The sequence below is a fragment of the Anoplopoma fimbria genome, chromosome 18, assembly GCF_027596085.1.
Source record: "Anoplopoma fimbria isolate UVic2021 breed Golden Eagle Sablefish chromosome 18, Afim_UVic_2022, whole genome shotgun sequence".
NCBI classification, from domain to species: Eukaryota; Metazoa; Chordata; class Actinopteri; order Perciformes; family Anoplopomatidae; genus Anoplopoma; species Anoplopoma fimbria.
Genome location: NC_072466.1, coordinates 8,715,921 through 8,734,130, shown reverse-complemented (window position 1 = coordinate 8,734,130; position 18,210 = coordinate 8,715,921). Strand labels below are relative to the sequence as shown.

The following is an 18,210-nucleotide window of genomic DNA, read 5'->3' as shown; positions in this document are numbered from 1 at the left end:
TAATATGAATACAATAAGTGCAACAAACTAATACGAATACAATAAGTGCTAAGTGGAAGGCTCAGGGCAGTATTTCTTGAAGAGGTGGGTTTTCAGTCATTTCAATAATACTTATTTAAATTTGAATGCAAGACTTTTACTTGTGCTAATGGAATATTTGCAGACTGTGAAATTACTGCATGTACCTAGGGATATGAATAGGATTTCTTCCACCACTGATTATAGGTCATAAATAAATAACAAATTGGACTGCATTTTCTTTTTTTTTTGCAGGAGCTCAATGTTCTCATCCCTCCTGCCAACTGTGCAATATAAAAACACATGCAGCTAAGACTAGACTATGTGTGTTCATAGCCATAACTTTATTTATTGACTATTATACTTCTACTACCCATGTCTATCTCTCTCTATCAGGCTGGAACTTTCCTCTCCTCCTCTCTGTGTATGTTATTCGGTTGCTAGGGGTGGAGCAAACATCTTCAGCCCTCCTCTCACATTATTTTCATCCATGCTTACGTCTGGGACAGCAGTTCCGCATTCCTGAGCCCTCGCAGACTAGATCAGTACTTAAACGGGCTGATGCAACTGCTCCACTCAGAACCAGAGCCTGCACCCGACCCGTCCCCACTATTACTGCACGTTTTTGGACGCACAACAGGTAAGACTGCGCGTGAACCGTCATCCCTTTTGCGCTGACTTGTAGTTATTTAATGTTGGTAATTATGCTATTTTTTTTTTTTTTTTTTTTTGCATTTTTTTTTTGTGCACTTTTCTCACCACGTTGTAACGTCACTGACTTAACACGCCGGATTTTTTTTTTTTTTTTTTTTTGCATTAGTTATAATATTTTAATAATATTTATATATGAATATGTATTTTTTTACACATATGCTGTGAAAAGTGTGATTTAAAAAAAAAAAATAGTTTTAAAGTTTCCACATGCTCTTTACAGTTTACTGTTGCTATACGACCGTTAAATACGTTGTTGTGGCAACCGTCGCTATTCACAGACCCGCTGACGTTAACGCTAAATTAAACAGCAGCTTGTTTCGTATTGAGCGCGTGTTCTTCATAATGTTCGGTGTTGCTAAACAACAGAAGTGTCGGTTAGCCTGGTGGAGACGGTTATGTAACACCGCACACTGTGGGGCTTCACCGTCACTGCAGCGCCAGACTGGTGCACCAAACTGTGCTGCTGTTTAATACTTTACACATTAAAACATGTTCATTCATTAAACTTTGACACCATTGTACAGTCATGTTACTGTCCACACTTTGTCTAATTCTTGAGTTTATACCAGATAAAGCAAAAATGACTAGATGTGTTTCTGTAATAATACAGGCTGCAACTAATGATTGTTTTTATTATTAATTAATCTATGCATCATTATTTCTTTATGTACAGTACCAAGTCAAAAGTTTGGACACACCTTCTCATTCAACTACTTTGAAGAATGTAAAATATAAAACATATTCTGGTTTGTTGAGCATTTGTTTGTTTACCACATCATTACATATGTGTTCCTTCATAGTTTGGATGTCTTCAATATTAATCTATAATGTAGAAAATAATAAAAATAAACCATTGAATGAGAAGGTGTGTCTAAACTACTGTATGAATCAATTATTCAGGCTATAAACTAAACACTGCCCATCACGATAGTTTTGTTAGATCAACCACAAAATATGTATATATATATTTGCATAAAATAGAAAAAAAGATTATCCTCCCATTTGAGAAACAGGAACCAGAGAATGTTTGGCTCTTTATTTCAATAATCCACTTTCACTTACGATTAATCAATTATGAAAGTGACGTGTTTCAGCTTTCATAACAATACTAAGACGTGTACTATGAATAGTAATAAATATCCTTATGCCTCTCTCTACAGCGTCCAAACACAGTTGCATCATTGACAGACGACGACTGACAAGTTTTCTCTGAGTAAGTGTTCAGTTTTACATTGAATTAATCAGAGGGGCTCTCTAGAGTATCACCTTCTGCTGCATGACTCTTCTTTTTTTGTACAGCTGGTTCACCTTGAAACATTACTTTGGCCCACTATGATGCACATGCTCTGTATGATACACTGTACTGAATAAGGGGAACTCTTTGATTGTATGTGTGTGCGTGCAGGCCTTAGTTTTGAATTTGCATACTACAAACAGACACCAATTTTACATTACCACATAAATCTTCTGCTTTCCCTGTGTTGTTGTGATGAGCCGATAAATAGCATCCTTTTGTCAACATCAAGATCTTTTAAAAAAAAGATTTATGCTTTACTGTGTAACAGGAACCTTATCTAGACCAGAGGTAGCTTGAGTCATCTGACCCCATTGGCCTGAAGGTTAAAGGCTAATCATGGAATGGGAAATATGACGGGTTGGGGTTGTATCATGTTTGTGGGTTTGTAACTTGAAAGTTCATAGGTTCAGTGTTTTCCTATATAGTGGGTGCATGTTCTTCAGCTGGTGCAGTGCTCACTGTAAAACCACATGCCATGCAGCAGGGGAAACGATGTGTGTGTGTGTGTGTGTGTGTGTGTGTGTGTGTGTGTGTGTGTGTGTGTGTGTGTGTGTGTGTGTGTGTTTATATACGTGTTTCCTTTGTCTCTTTATTTGTGTTTGTGAACAAGTGTGTGTTGCAGAGGGTTTAAATGCCCCAGCGCCTGCCTGGGCACATCCGTAGGATGGTTTCTGCATAAATGGAACGCTGCAGTGGATTAATGGGGAAGGGCTGGCGAGCCGACAAGCAAGCAGCACAGGGCCGACGGGGCTGAGAGGCTGGACGTGGGCGCACAGGGTTTATTTTAAGTAGAAATGCCTTCCAGTGCGTCTCTGGAGAGCTGGAATGGCCAAGCTGCACCCCGGCACACTGAATAGACAGCAGACGCATTGCAGCGAGCGAGCCAACTATGCAACAGCTAGGCTCAATGATACTAATACTAATGCTGGGGGGGGAGCAGCTATTCACTGCTGTGTGTATCACATTGTAGCCCCCATAAGCCTTTCCACATGGTCTGTTAAAACAGTGTCAGGACAGACTAGATGTGCACTGTGGAAGCAAACACCCACATGTCCAAAGGTGTAACTGAGAGAAGAGACAGTAAAGCCAGTGTTTAAAAAAAAAAAAAAAAAAAAAAGAGCACAGTAATAGCTCCTTTACGTAGTTATGATTTCCAGATTTCCTGAATTTGGTTTCTACTTGAGGCCAGTTTTCTCCACTGTGCACGAAATTGCACAAAATTGTCACTAAACGTGGACCTCAGCAATGACGTTGAGCTTGCAGCCAGAGACAAACTGAACACATAATACATTGCAGACGCCGGGGCTTGTTTAATCAAAGCAAGCGTGTGCTCAATGTGGGGCACATGAGGAAACATCAGAGGACAAAGTATAAAACGGAATTAAAGTGACAACCGTGCGTTACGTAATAACGACGATTACTTCAACAGGCTGCATTATATCAGATTTTCTGGACTGTGTTGGCCAATATCTTTAGTCAGGGATTGCACATATCTTGCCTTGGATTTGTCACAGACGTGAAGTACGTACATTTGAAATGGCTTTTGTCTGCATTTTTTTGTATTTGGACTCATTAAATCCATGTCTGAGCCAGGCTGAAGCTCAGAGCCATGCAAAGTCTAATCCTGATTTACAACGTGAAGAAAAATAAGTAACAATATAATAATTCAACCGGGACCACCCAGACGCAGAATATAGACGTGTGACTGTTTGAATAAGGTGAAGCGGGCCGAGCAGGAATCCAGCCAATGATCACATAGTAATGTTTGAATGAAGGCAGCCACAGTCCCCGTGCCTGGTGCATATCTGCAGGTGCTTTGTGTTTCGATTTTGCCTGAAAATGTTTTCATTCTTAGGCGGAAGTCTACAATAAAATGCAATAGTTAAACTACCTACTCTCTTGTGTAACTTCATTCATACCCTCTGCATGCGTTGCACTCCAGCTCGCTCACTGCTGAGACATCAAAACGGTAACTGCAAAGGGAAATTAAGCTAATTACCATCGCAGCCGAGGGTCTCATCATCATTGACAATATTGCAAGGTTAAATGTTCATAATTGTGTTGAATTGCTTTGGAAAGGTTTAGTTATCCTTCATAAGAGGAAATCTTGAAAGGCTCCTTAAATTTGTGGCAGCTGTTTAGCCTTTTAAGAACAGACAAAAGAGAAATGAAAGCTGAAATGAAAAGAGATCCCATTTTCTGTTGGCGATAATGACTTCCACTCCCACACACTGTCACCTCTGAGTTTAATGGCCAGAGATGACCGCAGTACGACCAGAACAACAGCCATTATGACCGTCTCTTCCCCCTCCTCATGCCTCTGTCTTGTTCCTCCAATGAAAATATAATGAGGGGTGGTGTGGGTGGGGGGGGTGTTGAGGAATGTTGACGCTGTATATTTGGACTCTCCTGTCCTCGAGGAAAGCCGGTGCCAAATTCCCTGGTTTCCTCAGAGGATTGCGAAAATGCTGTAACTCAACACACGGCCCGACTGAGTGCAGACGGTAATGATGATCGCCGAGACCTTGGCCGGAGATTGAGAGAGCATGCTTTGGCCCGAGCCTTTGCGCTCATTGTTCAATTTTTTTTTCATCGCTGCCTGTAGATGCCGTTTGAAAGAGTTGCGCAAGATGCCGGTGTGTGGGCCGTTTTAATGCGTTATTAGTCCAAAATTAGACTTCAATAAAGCACACTGGCAAAAAAAGTGGTCACATAGAATCTTGGAAAGTGTGTGCGTCTTTCACGTAACGCCATGATCCAGTGATTTAAAGTTAGGTAGTCTGGCAGCACAAAGATTTAACTTTGTATATCAAGCAAAGATATATTAGCAAGATATATATTGGTGCTTTCCTGTCACCAAAATGTACTGCACATGTAGAGGTTAGATGTTAGTGGGCTCCTTTGTTAAAAAAAAACAAAAAAAACAAACCAGGAGTATCTGAAGGTAATGAGTGGCCTTTGAAAACCCCCACCGCCCCCTCTCCTCCACCGTCTCTATAGGGGTTGAGGATAATGGGGCCTCTGGTCGTGCTGCTAGCTATTGGTAAGGGGCTGAATTCCTCCACACTGTTAATTGCTCTCAGGAATGACTCAGGAAATGGACGCATTTGGTGGAGCTGAAGACAGATGGAGTATGTGAGCAGAGAAACCAGCCAATTGTTAGATGTATGGAGTACCTGAAACAGTAACTGCCTACACATTACATATAGGAACCTTCAGAAGCACACACACTCTCTTCACACACACCTCCAGCTATCTACTGCTCATATGCAGCTAGATTAAGTTTTGGGGCTAAAGCGTAGAGTATGTGCCTATATTTCATAACTAATATATGACATTTCCGCTCCCCGCCCCTGGCTTCAGCTCGTCTCCTCTCCGTTAGCCCTGAGAGAGGCAGCGGCGCAGGGCTGTGTAGGTGTCTTTGTTTGAGGCTAGTGTGGGCCCTAAAAGCTGTGGCACTGGCTTTTCTGCTCGACTGCAAAAGCACAGTAACCACGTTGCATCATCAAACGCTGACCACTAATCCTCGGCTGCAGGCTGCTGCCGACAGAAAAAAAAGAAGAAGAAGAAGGGGAAAAATACCCTTCTTTTGAAAAATGTTGAAATCACTTTGACTCACACTTTTGGGTTTAATTAAAACAGAGCGAGACGTGCATCAGCAAACTTTCCCTGTCTTGTTCAGATGATACTTCTTCAGGCTTTCATGTCTCGAGGCTTGACGAGGTGTTGAATTTGCAAGGGGGATTTCAAGACACTTGTGTGGCAGGTTGAAAGAGACGGAACTGCTTAAACATAAAACAAACTTTCTACTCAACTTAAAAGTCACACTAGCTATTACGTGTTTGAGTTTACAGCAGCACTATAACTTGGATGGGGTTTAACTCACCTTTTTGTCTCATAATTGAAGGCGCCTTGCATCAGACAGGATTTCACCTTTGTTTGGAGGCTGCTAGTAAAACTTCTAAGGGTTTTTTTCGGGATTTTTGTGATCTGATGTCATGCAGAGAAATACGAGGTTTATGTATGTTTATGTGCTGAAGTATTTCTAAGTGTGTGTTGTGGTCTGGTCTCTGCTGCATGCCATGACAAGAAGCTGTATGGAATGGGTGCTTTCCTTGCAATTTATCTGACTGAGCAGGCTTGCATTACAAAGTACTGTATACAAGCCAGTCTGATTATCATAAAATACAATTATTTCTGGATTGACTTTTTTTTTTGGTGACAATTCCCTTCTTCAAAATGTGTTTGTCCAGCACAGAACCTAATCCAAGTCTGTAAAGTAGTCCTGATTGTCTGGCCAACTTGGATATTGGACTCCATTTTGGCTCTCAATGCGATTTGCTCAGTCATTCCTAATGGGTGCCTCAGTTTCCTGTGGCTGTTCTCTCAGCCCTCGGGTTAGTGTGCATTGCATCTTTTGAATTCCAGAACAGTTAATGGTCAGAGATGAGCAACGTTAAAAAAAACAAAACATGGCATACTCTTTTGTCACAAGCCATTAGATCTGATGTGAAACTTGGACCTTAATCTAACCGTCTAAAGGCTTTATAGTAAATGCAGTGGTTCACTGACTTCAGCCCAACAATTTTTGGTTTTGGCCATTAGCCTATTTAAGAGCTCTCCTTCTCAGTCACACCTGGATTTAGCTGCCATATGGTTTGCCTTGCTCTCAGACAGCCTCTCTGCAGAGAGAGAAGGCCTTGGCACCTTCCATTCCTACACCTCTCCAGGGAGTTTGAGAGAGAGGGAATTTTGTCTGAGAGAGATTTTTTTCTTTTCTTTTTACCAGGGCAGTCTTGTTCTTTTCCTCTCCAGCAAAAACAACAGGCTTCTGCCAAGTGCAGTGTAAATGGGAGTATACATACAGTGGGAGAGAGGGAGGGAGGCGGGGGAGGGAGGGGGCAGTCGGGATTTAAATAATAAAATGCCTCATTGGACACTGGCTCCACACACCAAGTTGTCCTTGGAGTGAATAAATCATGCAGACTGGAGGTGGTGAGGAACAGGTCAAAAGTAGAGAGGAGGTGTGACAGACTCGACAGTCCATGTACTGTAATACTTAATGTTTGTGGTTATTAATATCTAGATGCGACAGTCATCTCTTCCCAAAAGCAACCATCACGTCGTGCCAACAGATTGTTAAGTTTACGAGTTAAACCAAAAACATTAAAGCATTACGTGAAAGATATAGCTCAGAGTTGAAATTATTTAGCAGAGAAGAAAGACCGTTGTTCTTTAGAATTGATTCCCTCTCGATAAAAGTGGGCTGATTTGGTTTCCAGTCTGCTCGACAGTCAACTCCAGTCCAACTGTAAAAACACTTTGAGACCAGCCCATAACCAGGGTGGAGTACATTAGAATAGAGTTACATAACCTTGTTTTTTTCATTACCTCCTCTGTGACTTTTGTAATAGAGTCTTTCAGCCCCTGCAAGAAAAGTAGCAAAAAGAAAGTTTAAAAAAAAGAAAAAACCTGGTTTAACTTACAATACGGTCGGCCTGTCAGCTAGTCAGCCACCAGCAAAGTCAGCCGTTTCCGAACCACCTCACAATACTGGTCTTTGTTGGTTCCATATGAGAGGGGCTTTGTTCGTTTTGTGCCCAACCTGTGGACGTTCGGCTTCGGCCCAATACACAGATGGGATTCAAGATGTTAATGCACAAGTCACACTGATATCATCAATCTTTTTAAAAACTCCTCGTAGTTTTGGGTTATTCGGGTAATTCTAGCTGTCATTCTGTCAGCTTGTCAAAGTTATTGAAGTATCATTGATCAGTTGCATCAGTCAGTTTTGTCAAAACAGAACAAAACAGAATTTGTTCCACAAAAGAAGTTTCTGTTTCTATTCAGTGAAACATTTCATCAGCAGAAAATGTGCAATAGCTGCTGAATGTTTGCCTCTCCTACCCATCTTTTACCGAACTGGACATTTAATTGCATTTACTGTTGGTATTCTTCTACATAAATACTGAACAGTATGAGAAACAGTTTCACTGCCTCTCCACAGAGATTGCTGGGATGGGCAGGGTACAGTCGACTCGTGTTTCACTGTTCCCATCTGCAACATTTGTTTTTTATTTGGCCATCAGAAGTTTTTCCAACTCTTGGTCTAACAGTAATTAGAGAGACGTCTTAATTCTCCAGCCACTTCCTTTAGGCCTGCACAAGTTCTCCCTTTCCTCCCCTCTGTACCTCATTCCTCCCTGATTACATTAAAAGGAGCTGTGGTAAAAACCCCTTTAAACGACCCAAAATTGTTGAAAGAGGGTGGCAGTGGAATACATGAGCGTTACCCGCTCAGTTTTGACACGAGTGCTTCTGATGTCCTGTGAATCGTCTTTACGAAAACCCGAATAAACATTCAAGATGAAAACCACATGATAAATTATAAGATGAGTAAGTGTAGAAAGTCTTCAATTTATGAGATCACAGCGAAGGGGTTTCATTGCTTCCCTTTGCATGTGAAAGTACAGAGATGAGCGTGGTGCCGATGACAGTGAGAAGTTTGTTTTTTCACCGGCTGCTGACTAAGAAGATAACACAGCTGTCAAAGCTGTCAATGTTTAAATGCATTCTTGGAAACAGCAACCCGTATTTAGAAAGATGCTTGATGACAAGGAGAGAAGACAGTGAAATGAATCTTTTTTTTTTGGGATTGGAATGCCGACACTATAAGATTATAATAAACATAAAATATACTGTCAGATGATTAAAATATGAGAAGGAATGTTATAAATGTATAGCTCATGTTACGGCCAGAGAATAAAAGAACGAGAAATAAATCTATACAAAAATACCCCCAAAATACCCCAAAAAAGGTCCATACTATGAACTATACGCAATAAAAACCATATTTTTTTTAATGTGAGTGTACACTTTGCTTTCCACTGTATGTACTATAAATGTCGCATAACATTTTCTGTGCCTGTGACTCATTTTAAGGCTCGATTCTCTAGCGCTAACCGTTCCCTTCCTCTTTTTCCTCTCTCCCCATAGCAGCGGTGGTGGCCGGGTCGGACATGATGCCGGGACAGATACCTGACCCTTCGCTGGCGGCGGGCTCCCTGCCCTGCCTGGGCGCGCTGGCGGGCATCTCGGCCACCACGCTCACCGATCAACTCAAGCTGGCTGACTTCCGCCAGCTGGGCACCATGCTGTCCCCGCTGCATTTCCTGGGGAGGCTAGGGAAGAGGCCGCTGGCTATCAAGACAGAGGTGAGGAGGGCGAGAGAGAAGAGGAAGTGTGCAGCAGTAGGGTGTGTAAAGGATGTATATGTGAGGGTCAAAGAGGGTCAGAGGGTAGAAAGAAGAAGAAGAAGCCTATTTGATTCAGGATGTTTCAAAGCTGGGCGTTTAACAATGAGTGAAGTGATTTTAGATTCTGGTGCCGGTAAATGTCCTGACAGCAGGCTTGGTGTCCATAAAATATAATCTCCATCTATAAACTACTATTGGCAGGAGTTGTAGGAAACTTTTAGGATTAAAAAAATCTAATATTTTCACGTTAATAAGGATATCAAAGTGATATCTTTGATGTACACAGTATGTGGGCACGATACAATTACGTGATAATACAATATAGGAATGTTGATGTTGTACGTTAAGTTTTGCTCTCTCTAGTGCTCACAACAACATTTACTGTTGAGGTTGCTGTTGTTTGTGTTTCACAAACTTCTTTTTTATTTGGGACCCACTTTTTTAGCAATGACAAACCATCGCAATCACAATTCACAGAAGGCCTTATCTATAAATCGTGACAAGAGTGAATATGTGTGTAAATTAACATTCTTGACCATCTTTACTGCCATTTCGACATCACCTTAAATAAGTAACCCAGACAGTTTTAAGAAATAAACGTTAAAAACAGTGTTTTTTGAATGTGCTATTGAAAAAAAAAAAAAATATATATATACACACATTTAAAATAATTAATATATGAGACCAAATAAAGGCATGTAGGCCTCTCATCAGTAAAACAAACAGAATGTGCGCTAGCCTTTCATGCTAGATTCAATGTTATAAGTCGGCTACAATTATCAGAACAATACAAATATTCAGGCTCCCTAACGTGGCTCAAAGGTTTACTGCAGATATAAATGTCAAATAAAAGACAATGAAAGAAACTCTGCAAATTTATTTGGCGGCCTCAATGAAATCTCCTGTGGGTCCCGACCCAGTGTTGTGATTTCTACCATTAGTTACAGGTTTATGTAATTTAGAAAAATAACTTTCGTATTAAAATCCATTATGTAATCCCCGTTTCTCATATTTACAATACATTGTGTTTGCAGATGGACGAAGATGATGATAGGAGGAAACGGAGACGAGAGAAAAACAAGGTAGCAGCAGCACGATGCCGGAACAAAAAGAAGGAACGGACCGACTTCCTTCAAAGGGTGAGTTCATGACACCGTAAGGCATACTGATAAACAGAAGCAGAACAGCTAGGAGTGCCAGCCAAAAATAGCCTGACTACAGTTAACCTGAACAGCTGATTTTTGGCCATTTAACCCAACTCAGAGCTAACACAAGCCTGGTTTAAACAAACAAGATCACTGCACCTGCACAAGTCAGAGTTTACAGATGTGATAAAAAGTGATTGGTATAAGATTAACAACTTAAAAGTTCTCTGATTAATGTATTTGTCTTATAGTTTCTAATAATTCAACATCTCCGTCCAGGAATCAGAGCGTCTGGAGATGGTGAACTCCGACCTGAAGGCCCAGATCGAGGAGCTCCGTATGGAGAGGCAGCAGCTAATGGTGATGCTCAATCTCCACCGGCCCACCTGCATCGTGCGGACCGACAGCGTCAAGACACCCGAGAGCGAGACCAACCCCCTGTTGGAGCAGCTGTCCGCCGACGCAAAGTGAAAACCACGAAAAACCAGGGACGCAGAGTCCCTGCCGCCCCAAAACAAGCAACAAGTGCCAGCCATTTAAATGAAACATAACTGGCAAAACATTTTCTAAACAAAGCACTTGAGCTCCGAGCCGAAGACTTTTTGGAGACTCTGCCCAAAGACCTGAGGTTGTAGGGCTTCCTTAGTACTGCTACATGAGCTGGCTCTGTCCATTGGAAGACTGGAAATACCCAGTTTCATCTCCGCATTAAGTGTTGTCGTTGACACCCGGTGTGCCTAGTTGTTACTTCAACCATCTCTACATTAAAAAAAGGGACCAATGGAAACAGTAGAGTACGACTGGAAACAACGCTGAGGAAAACACACTAATATCAATATGGTGCTCTGTTACAAAAGCCCTGAATAGATTGTGTGGCATTGTTTCAATGCAGAGGCTTAGTGGTCTGCAGCTTTTTTTTTGTATGCTAGCCAAAATATACAGGTGTAGAGTTATTAGGATACAATACTCAATACAAGTACACCAGATGGAGTCGAGTTTTTTTTTTTCTTTTTTTGTACTGTTGATTTCTATACTCTGCCCCGACGATGGCAGTAACCGGTTGATCCGATTTGTGGTGACGCTGGCGTCATGAAAAGCACATATACACAAAATGTTTACACCCGTGTTTTTTGGACTTTGTTGTCTGTCCATTATTGTACTTGTTTTATACTGCTTTGTATACATAAACATATATGAAATGCTTGTTGATCACTTGATGTGATTTGTCTTTTCGATCTTTTTCCAGTCTGTGTCTGTCATGTTTTGCTGTCAAACAGCTGTGAACACAAGCAGAAATCAGATGAGCAGTATTCCAGCGTCTGTTCTGGACCTGTTTGCTATGTATGACTCTGTTACCATGAATAGATTAAATTTTATTTTCTAACTACACAAAAGTGCATGTCTTGTTAATTTTTATTACAAAATCGGACGTGCAAAATCTCAAGTGTTTTTCAGAGATATTAATCAAAGTCTTTTTATAGCTCCTCCCAGCTATGAAACTAAAAGAATCAAGTGACAAAAGTTGTGCAATCATGTTTCTTCAGCTGAGGCACGTTGCCAAAAGCTGGGTTTTACTTTCATTTGCAAAACTTGCAACGCGTTTATTTCTTCAAGGCTTGATATTATCGCAGCATTATTGCTAAAGTTTTCTCACGCATCCTAAGATCTTCTTACTTTCTATAAAGCTTTAAGAAAGATCTTAAAATGATCATTTCATTTCTATTCCAGTTTATTCATGCCTTGATCATATCAGATCACTATTTACATCTGTCATGTCCTAAAAAATTGTTTGGATTCATCCCACATACTTATTATTTGGATGGAGCCCAAAAAAACTCACTCTTTAAACATAAAGTTCATTATGTGGAGGGTTTTGTAACGAGTGGTGTCTACCGATGTAAGCCTTAAATCAGACTGCGGTCAACAGCGCCATCTAGTGAAACATTTTATGAACTGCATGATTTCTCACCGACCTGATAAATCAATATGACGTCAAAATAGTGATCGATAAGTGGTCAGGTAGTTAATAAATGAACAAACGTAGCGGATAAAATGTCCATATCCCTATACCTTTTTATTCTAACCGTCATGTCATTAAACATGTGAACTCCCTGGTAACAACCGTTGTTTTCCTGTGTTTAAAAAAACACATTTTCTTTAACACGTTAAAAAAAACAACTTTTTTTAAACACGTTACACTACAGAAAGTGAACATTAAAGTAAGTTTAATGTGGAAGCTGACCAGGAAAGCGTTTTAAATACGGAGCCTAATTAGTTTTAAATTGATCCGGTGTAATCACGGTCTGCTTTAACGGGTCGCCTGAACTCTCTCTCGGTATAAACTGATTTTAAATAGGTTCATACTGTATTTCTATTTTTTTTTGCGGCTCAAACTGCTAAAGAAAACCCTTGAGTAAAAGATCACCTCTCAGCTTCTGATGGATCAGTGTGAGGATGAGCAAGAGGAAGAGGAGGAGAAGCAGCCATCAGATCAGACAGTCCTGTCCTCAGGGAGCCAGGAGCAGGTGGAGAACCCAACCCAGGGTCAAGAGGTCGTCGATGCTGATGAGTGGGACACTGACCTGGAAACAGACAGTAGGTTAAAGTGGCGTTAATGTGACAATGGATGCTTAGAATTAAACCCATTCACCTATTTCTTCTGTGTTCCTCGTTGTTCTAACCTTGCTTTGTTCCTTTTAGATGCCACCAATCAGAAACCGAGTTGGCCTTGTGCAGAGCAGTACCTGCAGGCCTGTCAGCGGACGGGCTGCATCCCCGCGTCCTCCTTCCTACGTCACTTGGGTGAAGACGATCTCAACCTGAACCACTATGGGCTGGGACCTCGGGGAGCCAAAGCTCTGGCCATAGTTCTGCAAGTAGGGTGGCTTAAATCCTTTCTATCTACAGTACCAGCCAAACGTTTGGACACACCTTCTCATTGAATGGTTTTTCTTTATTTTTATTTTTTTCTACATTGTAGATTAATATTGAAGACATCCAAACTATGAAGGAACACATATGGAATTATGTGGTAAACAAACAAATGCTCAACAAACCAGAATATGTTTTATATTTTAGATTCTTCAAAGTAGTTGAATGAGAAGGTGTGTCCAAACTTTTGACTGGTACTGTATGTTCACTGTAATGACAGAATTAGCAAAATGATCACTAAAATTGACCAACATTTTTATAAAGTGAAGTTATGGATGGATTCAGGTAAAGGTAGGCGAATTTGTTCCCTTTGTAAATGTTGAAGAAATATAATAATAATTTTTTTCATGTTTTAGTACGACAATACCATTACAAACCTGGAGCTGGAGGACAACGGACTTCTGGCAGAGGGGACACGCTATCTGATGGAAATGCTTCAAACAAACATCACCATCCAGAGTCTAGTAACTATTCTCAAACTATCCAACACATCAGTTTTGAAAAATACGCCTGGTACTCATCTAATCTAAACTGCAAGAAGAACAAATTATTTTTAATTTGATTGATTTTTATTTCTTTTTTACGAATTCTTCTTTCGTCTCAAAATGACAGAATGTCTTCATTTCAGAATCTTTCCAACAACCAGCTGCACCTTGAAGGAGCACACATCATCTCCAGAATGCTGTCAGGCAACTGCTACATCAGATCCGTCAAACTCTCAGGTGATCAACAAAGTCTTTCCACGTTAGAGAGAGTTCATGTGCAGCACTGTAACACAATGGAACTAGGTGAGCTTAAATGAACTTCCACTTCTTCACTTAGGAAATGATTTTGATGATTCTGCTGCTAAATACTTTGCCGATGCTTTAAAGGTTAGTACAAAGAATTATCTGTTGAATGCATGTGGCGAAAGAACATTTGAGCTCATGAACACATTCCATCTTCTAAAAATTCGATCATTATCTTTCATTCTTAGGGGGACAATATAGTGAAAGAGCTGGACCTCAGTCACAACAAGATCTGTGAGAAAGGAGGACAACAGCTGGGTCACATGTTAGGTACAGTAGCTCATCGCTGACTGCATTAGGAGAATGTCACTGCTGATGCCAAAACCTTCTAATTAAAGGATTAAGGATTAAACAAAGTATTTAAATCACAAAGCTCACACACAGTTAGTCCAAGTGAAATTTTCATTATTTTCTCTTTTTCTGTAAGAAGATAAACTAAAACAATATTAAAACTATCGTGCATATTTGTCCGTCTTTAAAAAGAAGATAAAAACGTTAACGCTGGTTCCCACTAAAAGTTTCTTTTTCGTTCCTGTTTGAAAAGGTCCTGTTTACTCTGTGCTATGTCTGTCCCATATTATACAAAAGAAGTGGTTCTGTCTATCACAACTAACTTTCATGGGTCCAGCTGTGGTGATGGCAAATTGTCAAACATTGTCAAAACTCTCAACATGTTAGCCGCTGATTAAATTCAGGATACTAAGTCACGAAGGAACGTACGGAGTGCTGTAATCTCAGAGGAAAACTGAGTACAGCAAACGACATCAGCCCCACCGCCTGGTTACTTATCTGACAGTATTAGGAATTTTTTTTTTACACATACAAATATTGCAACAGCTAATAAAAGTACATATTGTAATCGTCAGTCTGTACCAAAAATCCCCAAAGTTTAGAGATATATTTAAGAGTCAAAACAAACACTAAGGATATATACTGTATATACAGATTTAAAAAAAAAAAAAAAAAAAAAAAAAAAATGATTTTAATTTCAGTTTGACTTTAAAATGACTTCATGAATAATTTGTGGGTTCAAGTTTCAAATGTATTGTAACATCTCACATTTGTTTCCCCTTTCTCAAAGCCACAAACATCGGTATTGAAGTCCTAAATTTGAGCTGGAACCATCTTTGTATGGGTAGTGCAGCGGCTTTGAGTTCTGGACTGAAGGTGACAAACACAACACGCTCAGCCTCCAGCCTTCAGTGTGTATTTCACGGCCCGTTTCCTATCATGGCTGTTTTGTCTCTCACATTTTTTCCCCCCATTTCCTCAGGTGAACTCCACTCTGAAGCAGCTCCAGCTGTCTTGGAACGGTTTTGGCCAAATCGAGGCGGAGTCACTGGGTCAGGCACTGAAACAAAACAGCACGCTGGTGCTGCTGGACCTCAGCAGTAACCTCATAGACAACCAGGCGGCAACACTCCTCTGCCAGGGCCTGGCCTCCAACGACACCCTCAGGGTCCTCAAGGTGAGCGGACAAAAAGGGGGAATCCTGAAGCGCTGGTATTGTTGTGTTGCGTTTGATCGGCGTCATTGCACTCTGTAGATTCATGCATGTTAAATGTAAGGTTTGTTGTTTCTGTATTCTATTCAGCTCTCCAATAACCCAATGACACATATTGGAGCTCTGTCGCTGCTCAATACAGTTACAAAAAACAAGAATTCAGCCATGGAGGAGCTGGATATTTCTGTAAGTATTAACTTCATACTTGTCAGTATGTGAATATGTGATGATTACGTCTGACTGCAGTACTATTTACACGCTCTGACCGTGTACGTGTACGTGTGATGTGCAGACAGTTTTTGTTTGTGAGACCTTTGTGGAGCTGTTGGAAGAAGAACATCAGAGGCGTCCTGGTCTGGATGTTCGACACAACGTCATGAGCTTCGTCAAAAGGAACATATCGGCCCTCCAGATCTTTCAGGTGAGTGGATGGATGAGAAATCTCGAACAGATATGGTTATAACTGGGATATTAACAAGATCGCGTTGATGCCTCATCCTAAAGAGATATCTTCTGTGCATGTGTACTCGTGAAACTTGATCTGGTTCCTTCCGTAGAAATTCCTCGATGAGCGAAATGAGAGCATCATGGACTTCTTCCAAGCTCTGGATAAAGAAGGAACCATGAAGGTCCCCACCTCTGACTTCAGGAACGCTGTAAAGGTCAGGGTAACATTTCTCACACCCACTGAAAACATTATATATTCAGATCATTAATGAGTACAACACATCTATAACAGAAAAAGTACTTCACTGGTCTAAATTATTCTGATATTCACTATTTTATGGATGAGCAATGGAGCAAATGATGTTGTCATGAATGCAGGAAGCTAACGTACCTCTGGATCAGCGGCAGCTCGAGTGGTTGATCAAGAAGTTTGACAAGAACTGCACATCCTCCATCATCTACAGGTTAGTCTGTGAACTCCTGTATGTATAATCATTTTAGTAGTCCATAATTTACCACGCAAAGTACTATTTGCTAGGCAGGAAGAAACACAAACATCAGTAACTTCTTTCACAAAAAATCTTTAAAAAAAAAAAAAAAAAAAAAAAAAAAAAAAAAAAAAAAAAAAAAAGGAAATAAACAGCTCTAGGTTTGGACTGAAGTTATTAGTTTTAAAGGGCCAGGTCACTCACATTAAAATTAAAACATGCTCCCTCTCTTTGCCTTTCGGTGTCAAACCATACAAGTCGTTTCAGGGTGCTTTTAACACCTGAATACATTTTGGATATCATCGGTTTTAAGTGGGAAAACGTGTTTTTTGTTCCTTGTTGACCTTGAAAAATAATCCTTTGACAAAACAATCTTAACTCAAGGTCCACTTACAAGCTTTTTCTAGAGCTTTCAAACAGAACTCACCGTCTTCAGTGCATTGAGTTTGCTCAGTTGTCATGGAAATGTTTTCTTTTTTAATTTGGGTGAAATGAACCATTAAGTGACATTTGGGTTAAGTGACTATTCCCTCTTAAGATCTTGTGAACACACTGGTCTCTCTTTGTTGCAGTGACTTTGCTGAGCTGTCATAGATCCGGAGACGGACAGCACGGCTAAGATGAGGATTAAATAGACATCATCAAATAAAAGTTAAAGGAGTCTCTTCTTTTTATTTTGTTCTTTATATGCTAGCAACGTGACTTTGTTAATTCAGGTTCTCCTTTTTTTGCCATACAACTCTGACGATGGGCCAATTTCACATTTTTGAAAAATATATTTTTTTAGCAAAATTAGAGACACTTAAAAGCAGGTTTAACTGACATCAGAAACCCAACGGTATTGTGCACCATGACAGGTGTATCCTAACAACACCCCCTCCCCTCTCCTTCCACTGGGGTCCTTAGCTCAACCCAATTCTGTCCAGCATGAATACTTGAACCTCTGACACCAACCAGCTGCACCCACCTGAGCACCGCCAGCTGTGTCTGCGGCTGGGCCACGGGGTCCTCCGCCTCATTCTCTCCATCCAAAAATAATCTTCTGGTATGACAACAGAACAGAGGAGGAAGAAAAAGAGAGCTGGCGTCCATATCAAAGGAGCGAGAGGAGAAAAAGAATAGGGCCAGATGCAAGCTAGTTGTTTCGCCACACTGGTTAGCTTTGAATGAAACGGCCTGTAAAGGAAACACGGCAGCGTTATGAATATGCATTACTTATGCAGGCCCTGCAGAGTGGGTTTATTAAGGGGGGATTGTCTCAAGGTGTGATATCCCACAGTGCAATTTGTTGTCTGCCTGGTGGCTTCAGTGGTAACCACAGAGGAGACAATGACAGGACGCAACTCTCTTTTGAGTCATGTGTAAACGGCTTGACACTTAATATTGTGGGTCATGAGGACACGGGACAACACTGTTAAACTAACACGCCATTTCAATTATATATGATTATATACAGTTTTTACTTAAACGGATTTTGTAAACCTCCGTGTGAAATGATGAAACTAGTTCTTACCCCGATGTGAGCTTGGCCTGTCTCCTTGTTTATGCATCTTAGTAAAAAAGATGAGGAAGAGAAATTGGTTATCTTAAATTTACATTACAATTGATGTACATTTAAAGTG

General features: G+C 40.6%; 2 protein-coding genes across 3 annotated transcripts; both read left to right on the top strand.

Moving 5' to 3' along the window:
* The first annotated feature begins 555 nt into the window (after positions 1–555).
* LOC129107310 (jun dimerization protein 2-like) lies at positions 556–11,782 on the top strand. Of its 2 annotated transcripts, none has more exons than XM_054618766.1 (5): positions 556–658; positions 1,893–1,945; positions 9,029–9,243; positions 10,320–10,424; positions 10,710–11,782. In XM_054618766.1, the coding sequence occupies exons 3-5, from the start codon at positions 9,049–9,051 to the stop codon at positions 10,899–10,901; spliced, it is 492 nt and encodes a 163-aa protein (XP_054474741.1). In that variant the 5' UTR covers positions 556–658; positions 1,893–1,945; positions 9,029–9,048; the 3' UTR covers positions 10,902–11,782. The 2 variants fall into 2 exon arrangements, with proteins under 2 accessions (XP_054474741.1, XP_054474740.1); XM_054618765.1 differs by having other exon boundaries at positions 9,026–9,243.
* A 1,086-nt stretch (positions 11,783–12,868) lies between these two features.
* On the top strand, positions 12,869–17,182 carry LOC129107572 (leucine-rich repeat-containing protein 74A-like). Its single transcript, XM_054619075.1, has 13 exons — positions 12,869–13,025; positions 13,131–13,306; positions 13,718–13,825; positions 13,990–14,083; positions 14,184–14,233; positions 14,338–14,419; positions 15,231–15,316; positions 15,423–15,617; positions 15,744–15,839; positions 15,946–16,074; positions 16,211–16,315; positions 16,479–16,564; positions 17,161–17,182. The coding sequence occupies exons 1-13, from the start codon at positions 12,869–12,871 to the stop codon at positions 17,180–17,182; spliced, it is 1,386 nt and encodes a 461-aa protein (XP_054475050.1).
* Positions 17,183–18,210: the final 1,028 nt, after the last annotated feature.